The 9,889-nt window shown below is 49.0% G+C and overlaps 1 protein-coding gene across 3 annotated transcripts in view; it reads left to right on the top strand.

Annotated features, from left to right (window-relative positions):
• Positions 1 to 31: 31 nt before the first annotated feature.
• Positions 32 to 9,889, top strand: part of BCDIN3D (BCDIN3 domain containing RNA methyltransferase) — a 49,052-nt gene continuing 39,194 nt past the window's right edge. For 2 of the 3 annotated variants that reach the window (XR_010376485.1, XR_010376486.1), the window contains exons 1-4: positions 32 to 532; positions 2,773 to 4,459; positions 5,210 to 5,342; positions 6,790 to 6,898. Coding sequence is in view for 1 of the 3 variants with exons in the window: in XM_064474463.1 (XP_064330533.1) it covers positions 251 to 532; positions 2,773 to 3,387 (897 nt within the window). In the remaining 2 variants the exon portion in view is untranslated. Of the gene's footprint in view, positions 533 to 2,772; positions 4,796 to 5,209; positions 5,343 to 6,789; positions 6,899 to 9,889 lie in introns of those variants that run through there. The other variant, XM_064474463.1, reaches the window with a different exon arrangement.

The following is a 9,889-nucleotide window of genomic DNA, read 5'->3' as shown; positions in this document are numbered from 1 at the left end:
GGGCAAAGGTGGCAGGGCTAAAGGTGACACGTTGGAGCCGTCTCTCCTCAGCCTGCCCTGGTGTGACGGGGCCCGGACAGGGCGTTTTTACACGAAATCTCTCAGAATTCTTCTTTTCACTCAGAGGGACCCGGAAAGGCTGGGGTAGGGGGCTGGGGCTGCGCTGTTCCATTGGCAGCGGGAGGGTGACCTTGCCGCCGGCGGGCCACCAAGGCCGCCGGTCCCCCCGCGCCCCAGTGGAGGTCAGCGCATGCGCGGTCGCTCCCCCGGAACTTTTCTCTCCCGGAACGTTTCTGCTCACACCCGGCCCCCGCCCGGTGCGCGCGGGGCTGAGGGGAAAATGGCGGCGCCCATAAGTGAAGGGTCTGCCGCCTTGGAGCCTGGCGCTGCTCCCTACGGGAACTTCCCCAATTATTCCCGCTTCCACCCGCCCGAGGGGCGAGTCAGCCTCCTGCCTGGCGGGCTCTTGCGGAGCCTGTTCCCCGCGGCGGCCCGCCCGCTGCTGGGGCTCGATGTGGGATGCAACTCGGGGGTAAGAGGGCGCCTCGACGGGCAGCGGGAGGGGTAGGCCGCGGGGGAGCGGGCGAGGGGAAACGCTGGGGTGGTGGTCTGGGCTGTGGGGAAGGCTGGAAAGGCTTGCGGGACACACACACGCTGGTCTGGAGTGTTGGCGGCCTGTGGGAAAGATTAAGGAGAGGTACTGCTCTGGGATTTTGGGAGGCTGTGAGAAAGACGGGGGGTGGGGCACCGGTCTGCGGTATTAGGGGGTAGTGGGGCAGACTGGGGAGGCACTTCCCTGGTGGACAATCCGGCCTATGGAAAAGACTGGGAATGGGGCACTGGTTTAGGGTCGAGGGGCAAACTGAGAAGACTTGGGGTGGGATGAGGGCCTGGGAGGGGGGCAGTGGGGCAAACTGGGAAGGCTGGGAAAGGCAGTGACCCGAGGTAGTGAAGCAAACGGAGGGGACTGGGGGAGGCAGGAGCTTGGCGTGTTGGGAGGCAGATTGGAAGGGTGGGGAGGTACAGGTGTGGAGTGTTGGGGTTATTGGGGCAAAGTGGGGGCAGGCAGTGACCCGAAGTGTTGGAGGGAAGACTGGGAAGGTTGGGGGGGGACACTCCCCTGGGACGTTGGGGAATAATGAGGCAGACTGAGAAGACTGGATGGGGACAGTGGCCTGGGGTGTTGGTGAGCAGTGGGGAAAGCTGGGGGGAGCACTGACCTGGGGGGCTGGGGAGGAACAAAATAGCCTGGAATGGCTGGCGTGGGGGTAGCAGCCTGGGGTAGGGATGAGCCTGTGTAAAAGGTATAGCGGGAAAGCAGGACTTGGGAGCACCAAGAAACTGGTGGGGGTCAGATCATTGGTGTGTGGGAAGCCCCCTCAACAGGTCTCCTGTGAGAGGAGAGTGAAGGCTGGGGTGAAGGCAGGGGTGGGGCAGAGCTGGTGTGTTGCTGAGAGTTGGTTTAGGAGCGTGTGTTGGTGGGTCTGTCCGTTTTCCCACTGAGGCTTAAGCCTGCAGTGCCCTGGGTTGCTGGGTGTCCGAGCACTGGAGAGCTGCTATAGGACTGCCCTAAGAGCAGGGGCACTGGACAAGGCTGAAGCTAGAAACCATAATCTGTTGTGTATTCTGTAGTATCACATCATTTATCCATGAGACAGAACTTGAAACTAAAATCCTGGTCACATGCTTTTGAAGATCTTGTGACAAAGATGATGAATCTTGTAGAATTTCCCATTTTGAAAGTTCATTGCCTTTCTTTATGTAGTTCAGCTTTTTTCTCATGGCTTTTCCACAGTGTGCAGCTTTGCTGTGTTGTAACTCCGAAGTATCTGTGCATCTCTGATGCACACTGGTGCAGTGTTTAATTTAACTGTGTTGAAAGATTTTTTTTCAGATGGAAACTTTATCAATGTATTAACTTAGAAGTAATTATTCATTCAGCATTCTGGCTGGGGACAAAAGTACTGCTGTTTCCATGGCTTCCCTTCCCCCAGCCAGAAGGTTTGAAAGGCCACCTGAGGCATTCTCTAAAGGACAATTCTAGATCCTATTTCAGGTGAACTTGTAAAACAGGTCAGGTAAAAATGTTCTCAGTCCAGGTCTTTCGAGATGCAAAGAAGTTCACCACTAGAGGACACTCTCTGCCTGCTTGTGTGGGCTCTGCGCTCATAGCCGGTGTCATTGAGGAACTAACTCGTCGGGGTCTCCTTTAATGAAAGGTTGATACGCTTTCCACTTAATGGCACACTCTGCGAAAGGAAATTCGAAGGAAAGCTTTCATGTTAACTATCTTATGCTACAATCTAATGGTCAGGGAATGTGTTTTACTTTAGCAGCAGCAGCAGAAAAGTGTTACTCTAAATTAGGCATTATAAGTAGCTCTGAGTGTCACTAGGGAACTCTGAGGCTCACCTAGGGAAACCAGTGGAGCCTTCTCCCCCACGTGTATGGGGATACCCAGCAAAATTCCTGTTACTAAAACTCTTTTCCCCATAGGTTTTGGAGCAAAACCCCAAGTATGGGGTGATATAGGTTTAATTCCAATCTCTGGTTGACTTTCTGATAGTCGGGGCTACTGTGATGGGGTTTTTTGCTACAAAAAGGAAGATTGTCAGTGAGCTTCTTGTTCTGAGCCTCATTGAGAGAAAGCTCTGTTTGCTTTGCCAGCTCTGGCAGTTATACCTTGCTGTGAGAGTGGGATCCTGTGTGCTTGGTGATGTGTTAATGAAGCAGGGCAGGCCCCGTCAACCCCTGTTGTTTTCCTTTCTGCAGGAGCTAAGTGTGGCTCTGTACAGGCATCTCCTTGGCCTTCAGGAAAGCGAAGGCAGCCTGGACCAGCCTGCAGCTGGAAAGGATCTGAACCTTCTCTGCTGTGACATTGATCCGGTGTTGATTGAGAGGGCTCAGCAGTGCAGCCCCTTTCCTGCCTCCATATCCTTTGCCAACCTGGACATCATGGACTCCAGTGCCAGGGAGCCATTCCTGAGCTCCTACCTGGGCCGCTTTGGCCGCTCCACCTTTGACATTGGTTTTTGTATGTCTGTGACTATGTGGATCCACCTGAATCATGGGGATAGTGGCCTGATGGAGTTTCTGTCCTTCCTCTCCTCTCTCTGCAAGTACCTGCTGATTGAACCTCAGCCATGGAAGTGCTATAGGGCAGCCGCACGCCGCCTGCGGAAGCTGGGCAGGAATGACTTTGATCACTTCCGATCCCTGGCTATCAATGGCGATATGGTGGAGAGGATAACCCAAATCTTAACACAGGACTGTGCCATGGAGCTGGTGTGTTGCTTTGGGAGCACCAGCTGGGACAGAAGTCTCTTGCTTTTTAAATCAAATGGCTCAAATCCTGAGGTCAGGGACTCTTCAGAACAGGAGCAGTGACTGACAAATGGCCTTTTACATTCATGAATTTATAGGCAAGGAGGTGTCTGTTTACAGAGTCAGATCTAGGAATTCATGTTCCCTGTTGGGACCAGACCTTGGACCCTGTAGGGAGTTTGAGGCAAGTAACGTCTGCATGACTTTTTTCCCTTTCCATCTGCAAAGTGCAGCAGCAGCTTTAACCTACCCTGTGGGTTCTGAGATTGCTGTTCCTAGAAAGTGCTCTTGAAATCTGAGTTGCTACATATGTGCTTTCTATGTGTACCAAGAATATTCCCTGGAAGAAGAGAGCATGCCTTTTTTGCCCCTGGAGCTCTGAGCAAAGGGGACATTTCTGTTGACCTGTGCAATGCACTGTTCTGCTTCTTGTCATGTTTTCTGTATAAAATGCTCTTGGAAAACATATAACCTTGTTTACCAGCTATGGACAAGCAAGTTTGATCGTTGCAGAGGATGTCTGATTGACAGATTGCCCAGAGAAGTTGTGGATACCCCATCTCTGGTGTCGTGGTTCAGCCTCAGTCAGCAACTAAAAACCTGGCAGCCGCTTGCTCACCCCCCACCCCTGTGGGATGGGGGAGAGAATCGGAGGAGCAAAAGCACAAAAAAACTTATGGGTTGAGATAGGAACATTTTAATAATTACAGTAATGATTATGATAACAATAGTGGTAATATAATAAAATGGAAAAGGAAAAAAGGGGAAAAAAACCCCAGAAACACAAACGATACAACCGCTCACCACCCGCTGACTGATGCTGCTGGTCCCCGAGCTGCGATTGCTGCCTCCCTCCCCTGGCCAGCCCCTCCCAGGTACCGCACTGGGCATGACGTTACATGGTATGGAAATATCCCTTTGGCCAGTTTGAATCCTCTCTTAGCTGTGCCCCCGGTAGATCATGTGAAGCTGGAAATGTCCTTGACTAGTACAAGCGCTGCCCAGCAACAGCCACAACATCAGTGTGTTATCAACATTGTTCTCAGACAAAGTCCAAAGCACAGCACCGCACCAGCTGCAGTAGAGAGAGTTAACTCCATCCCAGCTAAAACCGTGACACCTGGAAGCATTCAAGGTCAGGCTGGACAGGGCTCTGAGCAGCCTGGTCTAGTAGATGTCCCTGCTCATGGCAGGGGGGTTGGAGGGTTGCACTGGATGACCTTGAAAGGTCCTTTCTGACCCAAACCCTTCTGTGATTCCATGATACTGGTCAGGCTGTGATCAGTGTGGATGGGGTTTGCCTGGGATGGGCTTTGGAGGTTGGTAGCGGTGTGATCCTTCCATGGAGTGTGGATTTCTGTGGTAGGGTGTGTATTCATTGAAGTGTGTAACACAGCAAGTGCTTTTTATAATAATATCCTTGAAATAAAAATAACTCAATTTTATCATAAATACTGTGTTGGATTTTTTAATCTTTCTTTTTGTTCACATTGTTTTCAACACCCAAGCAGTCCCAGGTAACTGAGTTTATAATTTCATTGTATTTACAGGCTCAAGTAAGATTTGGTAAGCTTGAAGCTATGTTTGGCCAAGGTTAAAGTATTACAACCTTCACTGGGTTGTTTTGGGGTTTGGTGGTTTTGTTTTTTTTTTAATTCAGTAAAATCTGGGAAGAAAGAAAACGTGAACAAAATGTCTTAGTTTTAACTTCATTTTTCTTATTTTAATATCCCTGCTAGCTTTAGTTCATACATAGTGGTGTTGTTACCTTTGACAGTAAGTAGGAGTCACATTTCTACAGCGTTGTCTAAACAGATTAAAAGCCTCACTTGAGTAGACTATGACACACAGAAATAGATAACTGATGACTCTTACAAATTTCTAGGTTCCGCTGCTTCCTTACTGCGGGGTGAGAGGGAAGCCCAGGTATGTGCCGTGAGAGCTTGGTGCTGGAGAAGGAGGGACGAGGAGGATGTCTCCTCCAGGAGGAGCTCTTGTTTAGCAGTTCTCCTGCCCAGGTGAGCCTGTGTGCAGGGACAGAGAGAAACTTTGAGTGCATTTTACTTCACGTTCTTACTGGGCCTTCCGTGTTATTTACTCATGCAGTGATAGTGGGGGGGAAAGAAAAAAAAGCTTTGATTGCCTTTGCAATGGGGTCAGATGAAAGAGTGAAGCCTGTGATTGTTCTGGCTGGCCACAGCCTTCTGGATGAAAACCTGCTGGGATCCATAGATGACTTGTGGAAAAAAGTGTGTGCATATGTACATGTGTTTAAAGGGACTGAGTAAGGTCACAGAAAGGCTTTGAGGCTCTTTAAATAAATGTGGTTTCCATGGTGTTCTGCTTTGTAGAAAGTATTTAGGAATCCCATCAGGAGTCCTGAGGGCTTCTCTGCCTTCTTGGCCACAAAGAAACGTGCCTTCCCTGGTGGTGGGGGTTGTTAATTTTCTTATAGATGACTTTTAAGACTGGGCTGATTTTACTATCCCTGTGGGAGTGAAGGGAGAACCAATTTGTCATGTATTTTCCTGAGGGTTCACCCAAGTGCCTGATCTCTCTTGCAGCTTATTAATATATACCGTTTATCGCTTTGGTAATTAAGCACCTCATCTGACATTCATTATAATCTATGGATGAGCTCCACTGACTGGAGGGGTGTTGGCTCACGCAACACTACCAGGCAGCTCAGCCTCCCCTTCCATTCTGCTTAGCTGCTGTTTCCTAAGTTGCGCGGCTGGTGGCACTGGAGTATCGCGCAACCTACGGCCTTGCCCCTTGGGATGTTTCTCTTGGGTTGTGTCACTATTAGTTGCTGTTTACTTTGAAATATTCATAAAATAGACCTGGTCTTATCAGTTCAGTGCTCAACTTTAAAAGGGTGAACAGTATTTCTGGCCTTTCATTTTCCTCTGGGGATTTACGCACTTGCTAGGAAGGTAGACAACCCAGAGATTTACACACAGGGGACATTCCCCGCGCCCATCTAGAATGACCTTTGCCTTCAAAGAGGGCCTGTTTTATGTTCCTCATGCACTCAGTGATAGATCAGTATCTGCCTGGGGGTCCCTTTTGGGCTGCTGCTTGTTGAAAGATTGTGCATTGGGTTTTTTATCTCTCTCTTTCCAGCTGTTACATGCTGGCCGTGTACAGACCTGCAAACCGGCCCAGTGTGTGTGTAACAGTGTGATGACTTCTTATCTGTTTCTCAAGTCTGTACTATTAAATTGCTAATATCAGTAAGTCCCACTGTCTCAGAAATGGCTGAGCTCCAAAACTAGCTCTGTTTGGCTTTGGCACAGTAGTGTGTTTTGTTTCTCATCCTTTGGATATTGCCACAAATACAGCTCAAAATACTGTCAACGCAAATCTCTCTGCAGCTCTTGGGGTGCTAAGGAGCTCAAAATGGAGTCAATGCTTTTAGCAGGCAGGAGGGAAAAAAAGAAGTCTCTCTCTTTTTCTTTTCAGGTTGCTGCTTCTCCTTTCCAGGAAGCTGTCAGGAGATGAGGCAGGTGGGAACCCAGCTCCGTGACAGTGCGATAGAAGAGAGCCTGTGGATCTCAACTGCAGTGCTTATGTAAGGCTCTGGAGAATTTTTTTTAAATACGCTCTCTGCATTTTGCAATGTGGCTAAAACGTGTTCCCAGGTCTCCTGAAGGCAGGACAGAAGGAAAGTAAAGATGGGGCTTAAAACCAACAATTCCGCTGCCTATTGCTGAGAGCACTTTGCAGAGTTGTTTGGTAATTGTTCATTGTACAGCGGGTGAAATGGAGATGCCCTTGCTCGTGTGAGTCCTGGGGGTGGCTGCCCTTGTAGAGCTCGGGGTACCTGGGTTGAGGGAAGGAGCAGAGGCCTCTGGGCTGAAAGTACTGCTTGTTCAGCTCCGCCGTGATCCAAGGATGGAGCCAACCCAGCTGCTGCTAAAACAAGGGAGATGAAACTTCCCTGTCTGTGTAGAGGGCGGGCTGTGCTCCCACTACTCAGCTGGGAGCGTATGGCGTCGGGCTGTGCTGGTGTGTAGGTCCCGTAGCTGTCCTGGCTCACTCATTGTGTGCCACAATACTTGTGTGTGTGTGTGTGTGTGTGTGTGTGTGTGTGTGCGCGCAGTGGAGAGTTAGTTAAGAGATCCCGCTTGCTCTTTCCTACCCTTAAAGCTCCAACCTTATGGTGGCTTACAGGAGCCTGCTAAATTCAACGCTTGCACTGAGCACGTATAGCTGAGCATTTCCAAACAGACCCCAAAATGTGGGAGGGCACTGTGATGGCACTGTAAAACTGCTGCCCTCTTCTGTCCCGGCAGCAAGCGAGGAGTTCCCATGTGAGTGCCTTGTGAAGTTCCCATGCTCTGTGGTTTGGGATTGTTGCTGGGCTCCATCAGACCTTGCCTTGATTTTTCCATCCACAAAATGAGCTTGATAAGCACCCACCACCATGGAGATTTCTGATGTGGAATATTGGCTGTATGTTTGCACAGCACTTTTGAGAATGAAAAATACCGATGAGCTGAGCTGTACCATCAGCTGTGAGCTATGCCATTGTTCATAATAATCACTGCAGCCACTTCAGATATTAATTAGGTACCATACCTTCAAAGTGTTCAGACTAATTAAGTCTCACGCCACTGCTGTGTAGCAAGTAGCAGCTAATTATCCCCCTTCCGTGGATGGAAAAATCTAGGCAGAAGAGGTAGAGCATCTAGTGCGTAAGGTGGCATCAAAGTTGGGGCTGAGAACTTGGAAGTTCCAGCTTCCGGATGATTCTGTGGTTGCTTCTAGCCTTTGTAGGAAGTAAGATTTAGATGGGAGTCAATGAGAGGTCCTTTATTATTATTATTATTTTTAAATTTTTCTTAACTTTAACTCTTGCTTATGCTAAGAGACAGTTTGCCGTTTCCTAGATTCTTGTGCTGGATGAGTACAAAGGATGCATGCACTGGGGGAAAGTTTAGCCTGTAAACGTGGTGCCACAGCAGCCATTTTATCAGTTTAATGTTTGCAGCTGCCAGAGCAAATGACTGTTGTAAGCACCTATCTCCCTGCTGTCTGCTGCCCTTCTTACACATATGTGTACTGACAGCCTTGCAGACGCTGTTCATCAGCATTTCTAAATGGTGACATGGTTTAAAAAACGGTTTAATTCAACTTTCCCCAGAATGTGTGACCAGCCCAAGAGTAGAGGCATCAGGTTTAGGGGCTGAGAGTTGGCAGCAACATGTCTGCTCCCATAAACAGCTTCCTCTAGCTGGAAACCCAGCAGCTTGTTGCTACAAGCTTGTAAGGCAGAAGCTGCAGATTTTCGGATTTCCTTTGCTCAGCTGAGGGCAAGTTCATTCTTGTTCTTCCTGACACTTTGCTGCCTGTGAATTAAAGGAGAAAAGTGAGAGGGGTCAACCCGTGGAAATATGAGCGTCTGTTTCTGGCAGTGTGGAAACCTGAGGAAAAAAACCAGCCACAAACCAAACACATGATGTCTTTTCTTTACCACGCGTGAGCCAGTTCTCTTGCAGCATTTTGATTTGTTAGGTGAGCTGGTGGTGTGAGGAAACAGAGCCCTTTTGGCGGAGTTGGGAGGGGGTGGGCGGGCTTGGGGGGAAAAGCAACCACCAACCCAAGGTGTGAGTCTGAGGTTCACTGTGGACCTATGCTGAAGGCTGGTCCTGTTTGGCCTTGTTGTAAATGAGGAACACTTGGTAGGTGGTCAAGTTAGAGGAGGTCGGCGGGGGGGTGTGTGTCTAAAAGATTAGCTGTTCACTTCCTTGAGCCCTGTTGGTTATGAAAATGAAAATGCTTAGCCATGTACGCTTAAGTTTGATGCCTAGGTGAGAACGGTCTCTTCTGAGTCTCCAAGACTCAGATGCAGGCTCTGTGGACCTGGTGGAGAAGTTGATATACAGATAAGTGGTGTGTGGGAAGCTTGTCCTGCAGTGGACTCCTTCTTTAGTCTTCAGGGTTTTGTTGCAGGCACCTCAGTTTTCCCCTTAGATTCACGTGTGTTAACATGGGTGGGAGGCTTGGCTTCCCACAGGCCTTTGCACAAAAGTCCCTTGGAGCGTTATGTGCAGAAGCCTTGCCACCAATTCTCTTATCAGCTCAAGCTTGAGTTTCCTGGATTTAATTATGCGGGAGAGTGTCCTTGTTACCTTAGAGCTGGGTCACCCACTAGGTTTGGACTCCAAAGGGGTCTTGAGTTTGAAGAAGAAAGCTTGGGGTCATGATCAGGGGTTGGAATATGCTTATAACGCTCTGACAAGGACTGAAGGGGCTCAAGTCTAAAAGACCATTGTTCTAGGTTGGGAAGGATGGGTTCCTTTCTCAGGCTTGTCACCAGCTGGCTGTGGAACTTGGGCAAGCTGCTCCTTTCCTTGGACCTGTCATCTTGCACTCTTTATTTCACTGGAAAGCATAGGCTGACATCTGGTGTGATAAGCTCTTGAGTAAATAGGAAATGCTATGCAGACCTTATTTGTTATGACCAGACAGTCCAAGTTCAATCGGCTGTACATCAGGCTTATAAAATGCTTATTATCAGCTGCCTGGATTGTTATCTTGACTTGCAACAAAACTGCTC

The sequence above is a fragment of the Phalacrocorax carbo genome, chromosome 27 (assembly GCF_963921805.1).
Source record: "Phalacrocorax carbo chromosome 27, bPhaCar2.1, whole genome shotgun sequence".
In the NCBI taxonomy this organism is placed as follows: Eukaryota; Metazoa; Chordata; class Aves; order Suliformes; family Phalacrocoracidae; genus Phalacrocorax; species Phalacrocorax carbo.
Note: the sequence above shows the minus strand (reverse complement) of the source record. Positions and strands in the feature narration are given on the sequence as shown.